The sequence below is a fragment of the Colias eurytheme genome, chromosome 21, assembly GCF_061535395.1.
Source record: "Colias eurytheme isolate Ceu_HAF_F1 chromosome 21, ilColEury1 Martin Lab GWU primary, whole genome shotgun sequence".
In the NCBI taxonomy this organism is placed as follows: Eukaryota; Metazoa; Arthropoda; class Insecta; order Lepidoptera; family Pieridae; genus Colias; species Colias eurytheme.
Window position 1 is genome coordinate 7,679,221 of NC_143000.1, and position 21,918 is coordinate 7,701,138.

General features: G+C 34.1%; 1 protein-coding gene across 1 annotated transcript in view; it reads left to right on the forward strand.

Moving 5' to 3' along the window:
• Nucleotides 1-21,918, forward strand: part of LOC149899292 (phosphatidylinositol-3,5-bisphosphate 3-phosphatase MTMR4) — a 53,979-nt gene that overhangs the window by 15,321 nt on the left and 16,740 nt on the right. The window contains exon 3 of the mRNA XM_090114351.1: nucleotides 20,272-20,445. Coding sequence (XP_089970477.1) covers nucleotides 20,272-20,445 — 174 coding nt within the window. The remainder of the gene's footprint in view (nucleotides 1-20,271; nucleotides 20,446-21,918) is intronic.

The following is a 21,918-nucleotide window of genomic DNA, read 5'->3' on the forward strand; positions in this document are numbered from 1 at the left end:
CAACATCAAATTCTTTATACAACATACTTATCTACCACCTACTAAGAAATGTAATTCTTGAAATTTTTTCGTATTTTTTTTAAATATAATACTACTCCAATGAGCTCCTGTTCCATAACACGTCCGCCATACTTCCACTAAGTTCACCATGATTTTTTATTTCTTTGCACTTTGTTGCTTTTTGCTAAAAATGGAATCATGCGATAAAACCAGTAGAACGTTGATAACATACATTTTTGACTGAATAAAGGTACTTACGAAGGAGTGGGTTCACATTGTGAACAATCAGTGGGTTTATTTTCCTTCTGGATTCCGGATTTTTGAAAAGATTATCTATGCTATAAATGAAAAAAATCTTACACATTCGTTATGTACTTAAAACAGGGGTACATATCAAACATCGTCTATAATACAATTATCATCAAATTTAAAATAAAACCAACTTCTTCATTAATTTGTTCCAATTGTAAGCATTCTTTTTTCTCCAACCTTTATGTTTCTTCTTCTTATTTTCTTTATTGTCCCCATTTGTCTCATTTTGTCTTATCGTGTTGTCACCCTTTTTTACGATTGCGCGAGCGACACAAGTTCCCCGTGTGACGGCCGTAGCGGGAATGACTCGTGCAGCGATCGGGGTAGGAAGGTACAGGGCGGCTCTCGCTATATTGGCTGGTCGCGCGCTAATTTCAAGTATTTCTTGTTTATTTCAAAACCATCGCATATTTCAAAATTCTAAATCGGTAGACGTATAGGTTGTATATTTTATAGTTAATATCCAAAAAGTCGTAACTTTACGTTTGTTATTTTGAAGATGCCAGAGATTATAAAAAAATAACAATGAGAACTTTGTATTTTTTTTCTATCGAGAAAATATCATGGAATCATGTTTCTAAAACGGTAGACGTATTGTGTTACTATTGAACTTTCTTGTCAAGAATTTTCATCACGACAACTTTAATAATATAAAAATTACGAAGGTTTGAAAAGGGCCGTAAATGTTAGAAAAATTAATTCATCACCTTAAAACCTAGTCTACCTAGAGCATTGCGAATACAATTTTACGCAATTAATTGTATCTAAATTACAAACGACCTCGATTCAGCCGGGTTTCGTGATCGCGGAATGTTCGTTAAATCGAAAGCTATTGTAGCAGCTATTGTAAAAACGATATACTATTGTAATAACGAGGTTCTTGCTGTAAGTATCAATGAGCCCGCATCGAGGTGGCATTCCATTGTGACTTGTGATGTATGAATTTAGGTTATGGGAATGTTATGTCAGAGGTATTAACTTATTTATAGCATACTAGCAATGCCCTGCGGTTTCACCCGCATAGATAGCGATATCGTTACAGTGAAAAGTCTACTATAGGCTTAATTTTTAATCACATGAAAATCACCTTTACCCCGTCCCGCACTACGGCCTTTTTTTTTTGTTTTAGTGGGGAAATCTTTCATAGATACCCACGGCCTCCAGGGGAGGGGCCGTGGGTTATCTCGGATTCCTACCGACCAAAACCCCACTGTGTTCCGTCAAGACGCATATTCCGTGAACCAACGCACTACGGCCTGCTCGAATAGTATACCTATAGACCGGGAGATACTGACACAAAATTTCGAGTCATTTGTAACAGGATGGCGGTTCTACAGGGGTCTTAGTACGCAATGACAAAAAGAAAAACGATGGTGTGAACACTGGTACCGGCGGCTTAGTCGCGTGGGCGTTAGTCGAACTCGTCGTAAAAATAGCGAAAGTCAAACGATTTGTAACACAAAAATTTTAGAATTTACCGATAGCCCATAAAAAAGAAGTAGGCGGTAGTGTCATGCCATACTTTTCCGGTGTGACTTACAGCCCGCAATACCGACGCAAATGTGTTGATTTAAAAAAAAACAATTCAACCATTTGTACCAGGCTAACTTTTGCACAAGTAACCATCGTCGTGTAGCCATTTACGAAAATCACCATACCATACTTTTCGGACGATTCCAAATGGTCGCCATACCGCCGAAAATCTGCAAAAATTTTTTTTTTCGCCAAACTTTTTGTACCAGTATTGCATTTGGATTTTTGGAGAGTATTTGATAAAATGTGACCATTATTATATTTGCCATACTTCTAGTAGGGGGAAAAAGTGCTGCCATACTTCATAAATAAATTTATTATTAATTTATAGAAGTGAAGATTTCTACCACCTAGATCTTTGAAATTTTGTATTTATATTTGTTGAACCTCAAACTTATAGGAAAGATTAATGCCATACTGTTACAAATCGTTCAAAATACGAATAAAATCATACAATAAAAAAAAATCTTATACACATTCACCACCTCCCACAGGTATGGCATTATCACACTTCTATTTATAATCATTCAGGAGTTGTTGAAAAAAAAATTTAGGGTGTTACAAATGGTTCGGCGAAAAAAAAAATTGCAGATTTTCGGCGGTATGGCGACCATTTGGAATCGTCCGAAAAGTATGGCATGGCGATTTTCGTAAATGGCTGCACGACGATGGTTACCTGTGCAAAAGTTAGCCTGGTACAAATGGATGAATTGTTTTTTTTAAATCAACACATTCGCGTCGGTATGGCGGGCTGTAAGTCACACCGGAAAAGTATGGCATGACACTACCGCCTACTTCTTTTTTATGGGCTATCGGTAAATTCTAAAATTTTTGTGTTACAAATCGTTTGACTTCGCTATTTTTCCGACGAGTTCGACTAACGCCCACGCGACTAAGCCGCCGGTACCAGCGTTCACACCATCGTTTTTCTTTTTGTCATTGCGTACTAAGACCCCTGTAGAACCGCCATCCTGTTACAAATGACTCGAAATTTTGTGTCAGTATCTCCCGGTCTACTACTATTTTCTGTAGATTGACACTTTTAAAAATTCGTTATATCTTTTGAATGGAATATCCAATTCTTTTCATTTAAAAAGTATTTTGCTGGTATTGAAACAGTCTGTAATAAAACATCATTTAATGGGATAAGGATTAATATATGTGTATGGATAACATGGTTTGATTACTGTCGGCACTTCTATTTACTTTGAAAACGTAAAAAAGTTGTTGTAGTAACATAACTACTGAAGATGGACATATGGTATCGCGGACTTTCTTGTAGATATTGATCCATTCTATAATACTGTAGAACATTTTTTTGTTCTATCTTCAATAGATTCCGCAGCGCACGCGATGACAGAAGTTTTATTGAGGATTTTTTTACACCTTGGGTTACATTATTGCATTTTTGGTAAGGATCTCTAATTTTTTTGAAAATGCAATATAGCCTATGTTGCTTAGTAAAGATGCAGCTTTCTAATGGTGAAAGAATTTTTGAAATCGGTCCAGTAGTTTTTGCGTGAAAACCATACATACATACATACATACTTACATACATACTTACAAACTTTTCCTCTTTATAATATTAGTATAGATGAATGGTTTATTTCTTTTAGTTAGGGTGTGTTTTCATAAAGATTGAATCGCATTTATTCATCCATAATGTGCTACATTCGTTAAAACTGCTTCTATACGTTTCTTATTTATTGGTATTTATTTTTTATTAAAAGACAGCGCTTAGGAAGGTTACTTACGTATACTTGTTTGCAAGATTTGGAACTTTTTATTCTTTGCTAATATAAAGATAACTTCCAAGGTCCCAAAAGGTCCCAGGTATAGAAATTAAATAAATTTAAATTATATTTCAAGTTTAATCTTTTAACAAAATAAACAAATGATATATAAACAAATGATATGACTGTAGCGCTCTCAAATTTTGCAAATTTGCTTTGTTTTGATAAGGTATTGATTTATGTATTATTAATGATAAGGAGCGAAAACCCTTTTTAATTCAATAAACAATTAACTGATACGGGTAATTAATGTAATCCAATACAAATGATCATGCATAACAATTATGTGAATTTTATGAAACAATAATGTAATCATAAATATGCTTAAATAATTTAACATAATTTTCCATGGATTGTTTTCATTTTGCTTCTTCTTGAAATCGGTACACCTTGTTGAATTTTAAACAATATTAAAGTAGAGTATTTCATAAACTTAATACATATATGAAAATGTTAATGTATTTTTAATTGTAAAACAGTTTAAATTGTGTATTATTTTTACTCAGTCCTCATTACTAAAATAAAACATTAAAAAACTCATCTGGCCTTCCAGTATTGATTGATGTATTCTCAGAGGAAATCTTATAAATTCATTAAACTAATTGAACTGTAAAACGTTTAGATTACTGAACAAAGAACGGAAAACGTTAATAAAGATGCGTGAATCTGGTGCAAACTGCAGACCCTTCAAAGGGCAACAATTTGCTTTATTGAGAATGACATACTTTGTCTCAGTTTGCAGTTTACATTAACAGGGACGTTAGTACGTCCTGTCGATTCATCGACTGATTGAATTAAAAATATTTGTGATGTTTTACCTTCACAAAGAATTTTCAAAATTCACAGATTTAGAAGTTCGAGAAAGGGACGTGATTAAAAAAATACAATGATACTAGGTGATAGGTAGACATTTTTCTTCCCTTATATTCCGCTCAGAGAGCCAAATAATAAAAACTCTTTGCCCCCATCATGACTATATGAAGATATCCTGATCACGCTAAACAACACGGAAGCTTCATTATCTAATATCCCACTACAATTGTTCACGCTAAAAAGAAAACACCGTCGGTTGGTTTAAAGAACAAAAGACAATTAATTTCCTCGCCATAATCTTGCAAGTAATTTTATGGGTCAATGACGCGCGCAAGGTGACGACGGAGAAGCTAACTTTCCCTATCTTTTGTCTTATTCACCAACAATCTTGTCAACATTGTACGCAATTTATAACTCTGCGAACAATTGACCAACATCAAGTACTATTATATAACGTGTCAGAAGTGAAATATAATTGATAGTGCTATTAATAGCTTGTCGAAACGTGTAGTTGCGTCTGTAGTAATAAGTTGTTTCGATACATGCAAATTGTTGCCTCGCGTCGGCATGATCAAAGTTTAATAAGCGAGAAAAGCGCACGATGTAGCTAATATTAAAGGTCAGAGGAAATAATTTTATACTCGATGGAATGCGCTGTTATTTCTCGTAGAACTTACTTCCTTTTTAATGTTATCAGTGATTTAACAGGATGTAGAATGGTTGTTATTTACCAAACGGCAGCCAAAGCGTTCACCAGTTAATTTGCCGATTAACCTTTATCGTGGTTTAATATGGCGGGTACAATAAGTACCGCTGCACCACTGACTCATTACTCAGGCATGTTTACGCTTTATTGAATGGCTCCGGCTCCCTGGTACCCATTGTTGTGGTCAAGACCAGACTGGGCTTACGTTCCAATCCATTCTATAACGAGCATTGACGGCAAATTGCTTCTAATGACAAGATTTTAGATTACTGCGAAGCTAGTTTCATCAGCAGTTAATTCTGTTCCTTGTTGCGTATGAAGTCTGTATAAAGATTCGTGATATTTAAACTCAATTAATCACGTAGTGGTTGATTGACACTTGACGAAAAAAATGGACAAGATTTAATTTATAAGCAAAACATTGCACAGCTTTACATAAAATCGAAAGTGTCTTGAGATCGTGTATTTGTATTACATTTAAATGTTTTATGAAGAAAGCAAACTCATCATCTTCATATCTCTATATTGCATCAGGAGATCTTCAATGGTCGGCATTAGAGCTGTAAATGTTTTCCCATTGCAATTACTGTCTCGCTTTTTACGATATCGGCATGATTGAGCGCGATCGAACATCTGGCGCCTGTATTTACTATCATTATATCATACGTGAGCTAAAAATGGCCTTCAATCAACTCCGTTTGTAGAAACCCCGTGACTCAACGTCGACTGAATAGAATAAGCATTGCGCCAGATGCTTGGCACGCCATCGATGTATCTGCCACTCGATATGGAATTACAATGCGACGAGATAGAGTTGAAATTTGTTAATTCTATAGCTATCGAGAACAAGGCTCATTAACATCCGTGGTGTATTGTTCGAGTGGTGCGTCTAATTGTCTTGAGGATCCTTTTAGTGCCTTGACATGGCGCTGTACTTGGAGGATTTTATGAATGAACTAAATGGGATAAAATACTACGATGGCGTGGAAGTATGGCGGCAAAAAATGGCGATAGTTCGTAATTTTATGCGAGATCACGAGGCTAAGTTGGAATCGTTTTTGATTTATTGCATTTTAGAAACTTAGTTTTAATTGTTACTAATTAAAAGGAGGTTTTGCTACTGAATATATTTTTATCCTCAGTTCTTCAATTAAATACAATAACAATATTAAAGTACTAGCTGTGCCCGCGACTTCGTCCGCGCGGAATAGTGACTGCATAGTAGTTACTACTAAACACACAATTATTGAGTAAACACGTCTTGAGACACGTACTATCATATACAACTAAATTATAAGTACTTACACATTATTATAAAGTTAAGAAATAAAATAAATAATAACACAAAAGAACTGTTAGTAAAATTTATTACTAAACTGAGCTATAAAACTTAGGTACGAAGAAGAAGAGTTCAAAATTTCCAGGATGTGGTTATTCTCCCGCTCCCATATTCCTTCTACTTTCACAGACTTTCAACTTTTCCCTATCACCCCTAGTAAATGGCAGAACCGATTTTGATTTAAACCATGTCTAATCATACCTATATATTATGTACATGTCATATCCTTTCGTTTGGTACTCCATATGGATTATTTATCCCCACTATCACCCCTAAGGTGCCCTATCTTAATACTATTATAAAGGCGAAAGTTGGTAAGGATGTATGGATGTATGGATGTTTGTTACTCTTTCACGTAAAAACTACTGAACCGATTACAATGAAATTTAGCACACATATAGAGGGTAACTTGGATTAACACATAGGATAGGTTTTATCCCGGAAATCCCACGGGAACGGGAACTATGCGGGTTTTCCTTTGAAAACGCGGGCGAAGCCGCGGGCGGAAATCTAGTATGTAATAAACAGATTAACCAATTTTGATAAAACATGACTAATTGTAATTCACACGTCATTTGTTATGCCGCTTGATTATATTATTATTTGACCACATTCGATTATTCATTCCCACTTTTACCGCTATAAATCAATAAATGGATGAACCGATTTTGATTATATATGCCTCATCATACTTCTCACGTCAGGTCATGCCCTTTCATTTGATATGCCACTTGGGTATATTATTTGACAACTTTTATTCCCACTTTAATACCTATATCCAATAAATGGATGAACCACTTTTGATAAAATATGTCTTATTGTACTTTACACGTCATGTCTTTCATTAGATACGTCACTTGAGTATATTTGATAAAATTCATTTATTTACTCCCACTTTTACCCCTATATCAAATAAATGGATGAACCGATTTTGATAAAATTTGACTAATTGTTTCTGACATGTCGTCTATTTTCATTTGATATATCACTTGGGTATAACCTACATTAACAACTAACATTCGTTTTTTTCATTCCCACTTACCCCTATATAATATAATAAACAACTAATGTAACAAAAAAACGCATCTAATTCGTATTACCCGTTAGCGAGCTACGGTGGCACAGACAGACACGCAATACACACATAGCGGTCGTAACACCCCTCTTTTTGCGTCGGGGGTTAAAAATATAATACCTACGATATAATTTCAAAGACCTTTTATATAGAAAATTTACCTAGAAGTAACCATAATGCTATTTGTGCAGGTTTTAGACTTATGAGCAAAAATCTAAATAAAGGTCCTTTGACCCCCCCTACTACCCCCTCAGCATAACCACCCCCCCCCCACGCTTGGGGACTTTCGATAATATGATCATCTGGACATGTCAAGGAATAACTTTAGCGTATAATTTACGTAATAAAGTAATTCATGTATAGAATGCCTTAGCAAATGTTCGCTGTGATTACTTAAATGGTCATAACTTTTTTATTTATGAACCGATTGACATGAAATAAACACTAAATGTTAAATGAAGCTTACCACAATATATTAGTGAAAACCGCATCTAAATCGGATAAGCCGTTTCTGAGATTAGCGTGTTCAAACATACAGACAAACAGACAAACAGACAAACCGACAAACAGACAAACAGACAAAAATTTTTTTAACAACAGTTTTGGGTTTGGGATCGATTTAGTAATAACCCCTGCTAATTTTTTTTTACATATTTTCATTGTACAGACACCACTTTTCTAGAATTTTATTATATGTATTGATATTTACTAAAATGCAATGTAAATATTTCTATTATATTCATTTGATACTCTTATATCAACTGCTTGAATTATACATACCTACCTATTTACATAACATTTAGGTACCTATCGGGACAAAAAATGCGATAACAAATTTATCTAGGTATGTTTATTTATAACTGAATTTCAGAGATAAAATTATTGAAACATTGTTATTTTTCGTAATTATTTAATGTATCTTCAAATAATCGTATTTTGTTTCGATATCTTATCAATGTTTCAGTTGTTCTTTATTATATTTAATACACTCCATCTGTACTTAATATAAAAGCGTTTTAGTTAAAATTAAATCATTTGCAATATTTTATTCATAAACATTAATTAGCAGGAGCCAGGGCGAACTTTATTTTGCCAAGACCTAAACAATTATCTCAAGACTGGTTATAATATTGTGTATTTCGTATATCTGCCTGAGCGCTCGTATCTGCACTCTGCATCTTATGTAAAATAGGTTTCTAAACCGATGTCTAAACAATATATTTTATTATGCCATTATTCATCATGCTCTGTGCTCTATGCTGTTTTCTACTTCTTTTGAGCGTCCAGAAGTTAAGTTTTTACACAAATTTTACCCTTTACGTATTTTCTCAAAATAATCTCATTCTGTACATCCCAGAAAACAAAATAGAAGCCAGACTCTGAATTTTAATATATATAAATAAATTTTATCTCAACCAGGCCAGGCAACCTTAGCCTAAAAAAACTTTTGAACACGGATATTATGCCATCTTTGTTTGTGACCTCAATTCACTTTCATCACAATTCAAAAGCCCGTTGTCAGGTGATTTTAAATTCTTTAGACTGTTAGGGTCACTTTTTAATTTTTCGTTTACAGACCCGTTATTGTCAAAAACGTTGCTGTATAAATGTTTCTGTTTAATATGCATTTACATTCACATATATCGCATTTTAATGATAAGGTTATATAGAAGATTTAAATCAGAATTCATTAGCATTGCTGTCTAATAGAAGCTACTTCAACGTGCATATTTTTTCGAAATCATAGTCTCACGCTACGCTATCTCGGTCAAGCGTTTACCAATCAATAAAAATATTCTTAAAAAGTCGCCCATTCAACCCACGAACAATTCCCAAGCGGGCCGTGAATGGGTCGCGTGTCGCAATATCCCACGGACCTTTGTCTATTCAAAGCGGAGTACCAGGCTGGCATAACGCATTGAGCGGTGACGTTTCGCCATTGAGGGCTCGCCTCCGTGGCGTTTCCGCGATTGGCCAACCGGCGGCCGACACGTTGCGAACGTCCTTGCGAGTACATCACCTATCGTAGGCCCCCCACTCGCATGTGACGTCACGGCTACGAAACTAAATGGAACCATGTGATTATGCGGCTGATCAAAGATTGAGATCGTCTATGGAACTTGGAGATTCCAAATTTCAGGCGTATAGTTTGGTTAGTATTGGTGCCTGTGCAGATGAAATACTTTTTCTATTTTTACTCAACAGATGGTATCTAGGCGTGTGAAATGTACTAGGTATAAATAAATGCGGAAGAGCTATCTCACAGACTTTTTTACTGGGTGAAGTTCAAACGACAACATGCTAAAAATATATTTTCAAATACCTACTTGAAATGCTAGCTTTTATTATATTAATTATTTTCATGCATATTGATAACCATCACCGACTACAAAGTACAGTATGTTTATGGCCACTGCAATTATAAATGAAAATTTTTGATTTATATTATTTTCAATAGTTGATACATAGACAACTTCCCTGATATCTAAGGTCTAGAAATTATCGTATATAAATAGATCACACCTCTCCAGATAATATGATAAGGGAACATACAGAATTCTGAATTGGGCAAGAAATAAGTGTCTACTGAGTTCTGTTATAAAATGCTAAATTGCTATAATAGACTCATTATGTATTCTTTGATGATAAGTGAATGCCGATAGTAGTTTGAACAGGGAAGTGAATTTATAAGTGTTTTCCAGTACTTCTGTTACATAATTAAAACGATTGCCCTGTATTGTATTACCTTTCGATTAAGTAACTGTTTGGAAAAGCTGAATAATTTACGTACATTGGATTTTAAAAGCTACTTGAAAATCCATATTTGTACTTACAGATAGAGATCGTTTGAGAAAACTAGTAGAGCAATTTTAAATTATAAAAAGATTGTTTGTGTCGTTGAACCAAATGTTGCAAAAACTTCGTTTAAGACAGACAGATAAAACGATACCGTATCTTTAGACCACCTTGAGATTTAGCCGTAGGCAATTTCTGTCCCCTCCAAGCGGATATTGATGAATATTATCACTTAGATCTATTGAACCAATCTCCACTCTAATTTAAACTTTATCACTGTAACTGTGAATACAAATTTGAACCGTAACTTGTTCGCTTTGTCGTCTAGAATATTCGATGCGCCTGAGGTTTTTATGGGTACCAAATAGTTAAGGTTAACGAACTTGTGGTAGAAACTCAGCTACACGACTGAATATATAAACACTCGGGGCGGTTGGAGACGATACAAACAGATGTCTAGTTAATTGAGTCGGTTTAACTTTAGTTGCCCACCCGCACGGTTCCGACGATGGCTTAAATGACTAATGTTTGGATACTTTGTGCTCTGTTTTAGTGTTGATGATCTAATAATATATTTATGGTGTGTTTACAAAGTAACTATTGATCCAACGTTTCGATGGAGTCGTAAAGTCGTGGGACGGTTTTATTGAGAAGTCTCTGTGAGTCTTTCTAATGTAGGTAGTGGAAAATTTGTTGACTTTATTGTGTATTATTGGTAATTAATTTTATTATTGGTAATTAATTATTGGTAATCATTCAATTAAGAGAGTTTTTTATAAAATTTGTCGTTACTGATTTAAAATGTATTTTACTTTTATTAATTACTATCTGGCATCTGCGCTCCGGAGTTTCACCCGCGTGGGTCCGCTCCTCTAGGTCTCAGCGTATATATAGCCTATAGCCTTTCTCGATGAATGGGCTATCTAAATCGAAAGAATGATTCAAATCGGATCAGTAGTTCCTGAGATTAGCGCATTCAAACAAACTCTTCAGCTTTATAATATTATAAGTATAGATAATATAATATTAGTATCCTTGACATCAGTTTTTAACACGTGTGACCTTACTTTATGAATGCTTACTTAATGATTGTCCCTAGTAAAAAAATTTCATAAAAACTACATAGTTTATTGTTTTCTGATCAAAAAATTGGCCAGTAATTACCTTGTAGTCAATTAGTTAATTAGGTACGTATTATAGATACGTTGATTGTATCACGTGATATATTTTTTGTTTTTATTTAATTATGCTGTGTCATATTATTAACGTAAATGTTTTGCTCATCTGTAAACTAAAGCGCCAATGTAGCTGCGAGAAAAAAAAATTAAATAAATATCCAGATAATCTTTTAATTTGAACTCAAATCTAGACTCCCAGATTTGAGTCAACACTGAGAATTTCTCTTATTGTGACATTCCATAAGGACCATTTTAAACATCATCTTGATACGAAAGACGAGATTCAATCCATCTGTTTAAAATAAAACTTTACAAACAAAATCACAGAAGCTTTTGAGATCAGATATCAAATAATTTGGAAAATCCAAAAGTGCACGCCTCATAATTTTTTTTAATAAATATTTATTAATTATTATTTTTGTTTATTTAATAACAATTAAACCACATCGAATCAGACCCTGAAAAATGAAAGGGTTCTATTCCTGAGCATACTCAAGCGTAAGAGAAAAAAAAAGACTCGATTAGTAAAGTATTTCGGTCGCTATCGTGTTAACAAGAAAAAGGATCCGCACATACAGACACACGGACGTCCAAGACAGAACTTTTTTAAACTGTTTTTTAACTAGTTTAAATAACAAAAATGACATCAAAAATATCATGAACGTTAAAAATAGTGTTTTTTCTTAATATGTGTGTGTATGTATTATCTTACAAGTGCAATGTATGATACATAAAGACATTTTAAGTTTGAAAAATCAGATGTTTTGCGCGAAGTGACAGTAGTACCCACCTCAACGCTTCGCTTATGAGTCGTGCAAAAAGGAAATACAAATAGCATATTGTACATCATCCCCTCACCCAACAGGAAATTAGGATATTTTTTCATTCAAAGCTCAACTCGAGAATTCTGAAGTAGACTGTTAAAGCACCTACGGATTAAAGCGGAATACATTTAAACAAAGGGCTTCAAAAGTTGACTTGAATACAGGGTGATTCGTAACTTGAGATAATCTCAAAGAAAGTCGCGTACAAAGCCACGTTTCGCCTTTGAAGCCTTTTTCGGTCGCTCGTGCGCGGGTGAATGCGCCTGTGGGTGGCACCCGCCCACTGTTCGCTTGTAAGGCTTTGTGCACGCGGAACTAGTGCTGCGTTTAATTGTTTTAATCTTTTGTAATGCACTTTAAAAATCACCCTGTGAATGCGGATTTTCCGGTGCTAAATTACATTTTTTTTATTTGATTTGAAAGTGGATATTCGTAAATCATAATTTGTTCGTAAGTTTATTCTCTGTGTGTTAAATATCATCATACTATTTTCCAAGTAATGTGAGCTACATAATACAGAAAGTTTAAATCGATTATCTAATTATTATGAATAACAAATGTACTAACCAGCCATGACAAAATCGATTAATTTAGAATTTAAAAAGGAAAACTCTACTATGCGAGTACTTATAGAGTTCGAAGGTGAAGTTGAACACAAAGTGGAATTATTTATTATTAATATATCGATTTTATAATTCACTTTGTGAACAGTTATGATAGCAAAGCGCGGATGGTAAAATTCTTTTGTATTTAAATGAGTGTAATTAGTCAGTGTTAGCGAAATAATGACGTGATTTTGTGGCGTTTGAAATAATTTTGCATTTCATTTAAATGCGATTAGGAAATATTTTAGTACTTTTAAATTTTAATACTTTTAACCTGGAGTTATACGCCAAGGTTGCAAGGTACTTATAATTTATACTTGCAATAAACTTTTCTTACAATGTTATTTAAACATCATGCCTATTTCATAAATGAATATCGTTCATTTGACTCTCGTTATATTGAAGAGTAACTATTAATCTTTTGGTATTTCTCGCAAATTACAGTAAAATTACACTTTTACGATATGTTAGGTAATTGATTTTTATCGATAAATGGTGTAACATTTCTTATAGGTATTCTTATTTTGTTGTGCAACAAATGATTAAAACACTTGTAATGTTATTAAGTAATGCATCTCTCATTTCGCAAAGCGACGCGTGACGTCACACGTCGCACAATAACTAATCTAGCTCATTGCAGTAAGGGCGTTTGTCCACTACAAGGAATTTTACGGTCCGGCATTCCGATTTTTTACGGTCCGGTATGGCACGCCATTAATCTATATACTAGCTTGTGCACTATACGTAATTTTACTGTCCGACATTTTACTTTTCCCTATTCCGGATGGTTTTTTTGTCTACGAGTCGCTGTAGGTATAATTGTTTTCGAATGCCCACTTGCTTGGATTTTACTGTTTTTACTGCATATGCCAATTGAAAGCAAGCTCTTGTTTTACTTTCTTTTAGTTGGCAATGAGATTTGAGAAGTCGGTATTGTTATTTTATATACATTGACCAAGCATTGACCTATAACAACGGGTCACCATGAAATTTGACTTTGATTGCAAAGCATTAAATTTCGGTATTTAGGTCGTAATTAGACGGAAAAAAAATATATGGCATGAAAAACTTTGCTTTTGTGCTTAGAAGACTGATTGAACGAAATTTTTAAAAATCTCGGATTTTAATTTTTGATTGAAAATAAAACTATTGAAATAAAAATGTTTATTATTTTTATTAAGTTTTACTATCAAATTAGCTTACAGAAAAGTGGAAAATAACTTAAAAGTGCACACTTTTACTTTTTCTTTTATGTTCATAGCTACTTTCTCTCAATAAACCCCAAATATAGTCGCCCATCATGTTTTCATTGTATTGGCCTTGATAGCGTTGTTCAAAATTCATGATGTCCTGATAGAAACGTTCTCCTTGCTCTTCGGAATAGGCTCCCATATTGTTTGTAAATTTATCCAAATGAGTATGCAGCATATGTACTTTTAATGACATCCTGCAGCCCATGGCCTTAAAATTTGTAATTTGCCTTACCTTCCAAACACCTTTTACAATATCTACAAGCAACATGTGGAGCCCATGGCTTATCTTGATTCCGTACAGGACAGTCAAAATATGCTTCATAGGCTTCACAGAGAACGTAAGATGTCTTTAGTTCATATTTCACGTCTCGAACTTTAATAAATTGACCACATATAAAACAAAATGCATCAGCATCGTATTTGCACTTTCGTGACGACATTTTAAGTTATTCTGGGCTTGTAAATAACACCTGATGGTTGTTTAATGGTTGTTTATCACTCGGGTGCCATCTAGCGGCACAGTGTAAACGTTAATACCCCACTCTCACCGCGCGGTCTTTTTAAAAATATTAAAATCAATTAAAATTTATGAAAAAATTGAAAAATGAGTATAATTATTATAACTATCACAAAAGCAAACTTTATACCGAAAAAAGGTATTTTCTTTTCGTTTTTGTGCATAACTAACTGGAAAATAATAGTATAAACTTTAGGACAAAGAACGAAAATTTTTTTGTCGAGTCGTGTAATTATTATCTAAGTAAGTGTTGGTAAGTTAAAGTTCAAGTGGGAATAGCTTTAGCTCCTCGTCACCGATTAAAATAAATAAGTGAAACACGCATTTTAAATCTCTTACGGAACTTTACTTTTTTTTATAACGAAATAATATAATATTTCACCTTCTATATTTTTCTATTTCTTGTAAAATGCAAAAACAATCATTTATGATAGCATTATACCGCCAAACTTCCTTGAACTGTACCGCACTGATCCGAGTAAAGACGGACAGGTGCACAAGCAATTCATCGGTTTTTTCATGCCACACCGGACCGTAAAAAATCGGAATGCCGGACAGTAAAATTCCTTGTAGTGCACAAGCGCCCTTATATTAATAAATGATTCAGAGCATAATTTTATTGTTGTGTGTTCATAGGCGCTGGCGCTTCGTTGCGTCACCACTGGGGAATGTTACGTAGTAGGCACATCGGATAGAAAGCGATGTTTATTGCCTTTAACGGTTATAAATAAATGTGGAGTTGGTACTGTTTTTATGCTCAGGGTTTAGGGCGGTTACGTGACTCGTGAGATGGATGTTTGTCGCACATTGTACGGGTAGAGATTTTGTTCTTTCTCTTGATCTATGTAGTTTAGTTGCTCTGCCTACTTTAAGTTACTACTTTTTAAGTCACTGTCGCAATGAGCAAATAACCTTTTAGTTCAGGATCCATCGCCCATCTTTGCTTGTACGAAACTCTCGATTGTGGTAGCTTACAAGGATAAAATATTTTGATTTGATGGTTCTGAAATATTTAAATAAAGCTACTACTAAGCTATATAAAATAAAGCTACTCACAGAAAATTAGCTTGATAGTAATCAAGTGCAAAAATGGGCGATGGATCCTGAACTATTTAATGGCATGTCGTAATGATGAATAAATAAATGTATTGAAGCAATATTCTGTGTGTTATAATTTTATTTAGGTTGAAATTTAGACCTGCAACATTTTATTAAAATATGAACTATAAATACATCAGCTTACAGCCGCAGTTTTAATCGTTACCCCGTAATTTGTGTTAATCCTGTCTCAAAATCCGGTCAGCTGTTTTTGTGTGAGAATAACGAACATCGACCTATCCTCACAAACACTCGCGTCTATTATTATATGTTATTGTAGTGGGATTGAATAGGTTAGCTTGTTTTTTGCCTCTCAACTGAAATTGCTTCTAAGATTAGGCTAAGAGGTCGAAGTGAATCCTACCCACGATCGTACTGGCCTAATAGGTTTTGGCTATAATGTCTCAATTTGTTCAGTGTAATAGAAAGCTTTTATTTCTTATCTTTGTCCGTTCCCTTTATTCACGGCAATGATGCAGCTGTTTTGCCTAATGTGGGCGCCGTGAGTCAATTCTCTCGTTTACTCTAAGGATTTACTTTTGTTTGTGGGAAAGTCGCATTTGTTCCTATGAATGGACTGGATACACGCATTGTTTGTTTAACAATTAAACAGTAAAGTAACGCTTGCAGCGGGGATTCTCCGACGAGTAAAATTGTTCGTAGACACAAACAGGAAGTTGGTTGTTAGTGCCCCATACATGGAAAGTTAGGCACGATCGTTTTGTTTATGAACGTCTGGTTCATTAGATTGTATCGCAAATCATTGTACTACTTTTTCTATGTGTCTCTAATCTACAAAGAAACTTATCAAGCATTGCAAGAACAACTTGAAATTGCAATCAAAAGATACATAATAAAACAAAGAAAAGCAGTGTTATTTATTTTATAGATGTAAATTATTTTATTATAAACAGAACATTTGGAATCGACACGCAAGTTAAGTTGAAACTAAAGGCGTATGGACAATCGAGAAGTGAATGAACCCATGAATAATTTAAATTTTAAACTTCTTCATTCGAAGGAAGGATATTAACGAATTTTATTTATGATGTTAATGCACTTAAAGATTTAACAAAGGAGGGGAGAATCGAGATTTGTTCCGGGTTAAATAAATTAACGCCCACAAACTTGAAAGGATATACATACGCGCGATTCCCAGAATTACACTGAAAAGCTTCTGAGCTGCTAGTCGTGAATTACAAACGAGATATTTGTTTTGAAAGTTTAGGTCCCCTAACTCGACGATTTAGCGGTCTTAGCTGGCCAGAAGTTTGGAATATATGGGCATTATTTATGTTGTTGGAGTGGGCAAATTTGGTAGCATAATATTTATTACTATTTAATACAACAATGTTCAACCATTGCTAGTATGCTGTAGTAATATTATTCAATTGTTTTTACATATTACATGATATATTTTTGTGGTTAAATCATGACGAGGCAAGTTTTAAAGTTCATCCAAGCCCATTGAACAAAAAACATAAGAATCATCGTAAACGTTATATAATTAAGTCGTATGTGCATAAAAGAAATAATTACATTAATCATGGATGGAATGCTCTTAGAGTTATGATAATGATTTATGTTTATAAATAGTAGCGTTATTGACGTGGATATTTTGTAATTTAGATATATTTTTAATATTGCTCTATAAAAGTTTTAAGGCGTAAGTTAGATAATTACTATTAAGTATTCTGTGGCGTAAGGTTGCTATCTTTTGGATTATTGATTACTAGATTTCCGCCCGCGGCTTCGCCCGCGTTTTCAAAGGAAAACCCGCATAGTTCCCGTTCCCGTGGGATTTCCGGGATAAAACCTATCCTATGTGTTAATCCAAGTTACCCTCTATATGTGTGCTAAATTTCATTGTAATCGGTTCAGTAGTTTTTACGTGAAAGAGTAACAAACATCCATACATCCATACATCCATAGTTCCATACTTACAAACTTTCGCCTTTATAATACATAGTATTAAGATTAAGATTGATTATCCTACAGTTCTATTAAAAAGGCAAGATATTGATCAGAAAATTTGTGGGCAGTAAATCTCGTGTCATCGTTTATTACAGTGGGTATATACAATCAGATATTTGGCTTTACTTCTTTCTCATACACGTTGTAATGTACCTACATATAAAACTAATAGATGTGCCCCGCGGTTTTACGGCCTTAGCGTGACGATATAATATATAGCCTAATAGCCTAAGGCCTTCCTCGATAAATGGGCTATCTAACACCGAAAAAATTTTTCAAATCAGATCAGTAGTTGAGAGATTAGCGCTTTCAAACAATAACTCTTCAGCTTTATAATCTTAATATATATAAATCTCGTGTCACAATGTTTGTCCTCAATGGACTCCTAAACCACTTAACCGATTATAATAAAATTCGCACACCATGTGCAGTTCGATCCAACTTGAGAGATAGGATAGTTTAAACATGTAGGTACCACGGGCGAAGCCGGGGCGGACCGCTAGTATTAGTATAGATTTCGATACAACATATACACAATGGACTTTGCATAAGGTATATTATGCAATAGTTTTGTCGTTATTTCACGTCGAGTCGTGAGAAAATGCTCCCAGGACTTTGTTCTTTGTTTTTTGAATGAATCACAAACATTTTTCACATGCTACTTATATGGTCTTCATACGTAAGGGTTTTGACGAGGTTTTATTAACGTTTTCCTTGCTTGTTTGAGCTGTTTGTTGCAATTGAACAAAATGATAATGTTTTATTGGACTGTAAGTTGGTGAAACACAATCTGTAAAGGATGCGTTTCCGATTTGAGAATATTATGTTCAATAATTTTTTATTTTTTAAACAGTTGGAATTTGAATTTGGTTTTAACTGTTTTTTATATACGTATTCAATTGGTTAATTTATAAGTTTATCAGGAAAACTCTTCAATTAAAGAATTCCTAATAAGTACTTAAATTTTTATTATATTCTATAAGTTCTTAGTTTGCGGTTCAGCTATATTATTACTTATTCACTATTAAATATAAAAATTTATCATAAATTTATAGTACAAAAGTCATTGATCATATATGGGCGGTTCCCTGTTAGGCGCTGAATGATTATATTACACACAATTACTGATTGACTAGAGGGAAATAGAGCGAAAATCACATATTATTGAACGCATAGAGAGTATGTGAGCAAATGATTTTATTGTTTATTGTACGTTTATGGACGAATTGTATATTTTATTTTGTTGATACATATACAATTTTTGAAGTGAAACTTCTTTATCGGGGTTGGACAAAAATTTAGTGTAACATTTTTGCGTTACGCCGTACGCGTGACATTTTTGCGTTACGCCGTACGCGTGACATTTTTGCGTTACGCCGTACGCGTGACATTTTTGCGTTACGCCATACTCGTGACATTTTTAAGGTCATAAAGACGTTTCACTTCTTACGTATGCGTGTACTCTAGTACACGCATACATTTTTTTTCTACTTGTTTGTAAATTTACTTGATTCGTTAAGATTTAAATATAAGATTGAATTGATACTTTCAAAAAGCATTAAGTAACAAATGTATAGGATACTAAAATTGCAATGTAGTTATAGTTATGTATGTATATTGTATAGTCAGTAGTGTAATAAGCAGTATAATTTACACCACAAACATCATTCAACATGCAACCAGGAAATGCATTTGTTGTCCATCTCAGACGTCAACCTTACAAGTCCTTATCATATAACGACTGGCAGGACACTTGGACTTTGCTCGAAACGAGAAGGAAAGTCCTTCCTCTCTGTCCTGCACGGTATCTTGCGACGAAATAAGTTATCAGTACAAGTTGAACTCCAAACTTGGTGGAAGTGTCTTTGTTTAATTATATCTTGGACTTTCTATACCTCTTTATAATATAGACTAATCTGGCTTTCTGCAGTCATATAGTAGACTATAGTCAGCAATGTGCCTATGAAGTGCTATTTGTTCTGTTTGCAGTGTATGCCAAATATGAAAAGAACTTCGTTACGTGTGTTCTTCTATAAGGTTTTTGTTTTTAGTATAGTTAGATAAGTTGGGTGTTTGGATGTGACTATTGTCGAAAGAGTAGCCTGAAGATATAAACATTGTGATATGCTTTATAGCTCAAATGCATAATATGATACTTATCGCACTCGACAAATAAATGCGTGACGGCAAATTCTGCTTCTTCCAATAGACTCAGTAATATGTCACTAACGTACAGTTTATAAGTACAAAAAAATACGGATGAAAACGTACAGAATGAAGTGTTGATATTTGAAATAACTATATATATAAGTTTAAATTATATACATAATACAGACACAAGCTAGCTTCCACTGCTACATATTTACAAACTTTAATAATATCCTCGCTCAACCAATATTATACTTTCGCTCATCCTATATTCAATTTTCGCTCATCCCATATTCTCTCCGCTCAGGTGGCAACGGCGTCGAGCGAGATGAGCGACCGCGAGCGATACCGCGCGCCGCCGCAGCCGGAGCCGCCGCCGCACCGCGTGCGCGCTTCGGACTTGTACCCGCGCCAGCGCACACACTACGATGAGCCCGGATTGGATGCCGGCTTCACGCCCATATGCGGAGAGTTCGTGCAGGTAACCGCTTGAGCTATGTTATATGAGATTGAGATGCAAAAATGTTAATTGAGAGCAAATGCATTGTAGTAATTTAATGGGGTAGAGTCTTCCCAAACAAACAACACTGTGTAAATTAATTTGTTAATATTTCTTTGATTTTTTGAAAAGATAAGTGAATGCACGGTAGCAAATACCATATTGATTTTTTTAATTAAACGACAGTCTAACATGAACTGCTCGTGTTCTGATTCATTCAACGGTTAATATGCTAAACACATGGATACATTTCTTCTGTAAATAATAGTAATGTTTTTATACCTTCAAGAAATATGCCAACGATAATACAGTATAGCATATTTCTCATTTGTGAACGTGTTCCTGTTTTCACCATAACAAATGACTCTATGACATGAATTTTATCGAACTCTGAAACAATGTAGATTTGTACCCAGAAAGTATATAAACTGATACCAAATTCAAGGTGTATCTTCCATAAACATGCCAACAGACGAAGTAGGTACAACGTGACAGAAATTCAGATTTTATACTACAAATGTTAAAGGGATGAGCATTTGAACATGATATGAGTATCTGAGTGTTTATATACGATAATGGTGTACACTATACATATATTCAAATAAAATTTGTATTATTGTACCTTATGGGTACAATAATACAAATTACCTACCTAGTGTTGGTAGGAAAAATGCAAGGAATTGAGTGGCTTCTTAATTTCTTATAACATAGTACCAGCTTCAGCCTGCTATAGATAAAGAAGAGCTTGTGTGCCGAGCACACGTGTCAGAAGTGAAACTTCTTTGGCTAGATTCAAAGATACCAAAATTGTCGTCCTACACATGCCACGACGGTATTGCCATGACGCGACCTTCAAATTTTACTCCCAAGGCGCCTAAAGAAGTTTCACTTCAAAAAACTCTTGACTTCTTTATCCGTCTATAGTATGAATTTACAATTTCATCAATTTTTTTGAGAATTTTTGTAAAAGAATAACAAACATTTTGTCAGTTGAATATTTATTTTTGCATTCATATAAACCTTTTGATTTATGTAATATTAGTTATATCTGTTTGAATTTAAACAGGATATGCATTGTACAAATGCACATGAATGCAAACCTGGCAAAGGTCGAGCTTGAGTTCAATGCACGATCAGTTGCTGTAATTATAACGTTATTGGAATAATTATTTTTATTAAATAGGCTAATTATTAATGAGATAATGTTTTATTAGTTAATATTTTTATATCCGTTTTTATGTACGTAGATATGAACAAAGAATATTACACAATTGCATGTGAATAAAATCTCATTATCTCAGTATATTTCCATACCTAAATTTTAAGGAAAAGCATTTTCTATTCAATGGTGACTGTAAATAAATTGATTCGAATGCACAATTCAAAAATATTAAGCCTTTTTCTAAAGTGGGTGTTTACTTCTCAGACCTGAATATTCTTTATTTACTGTACATA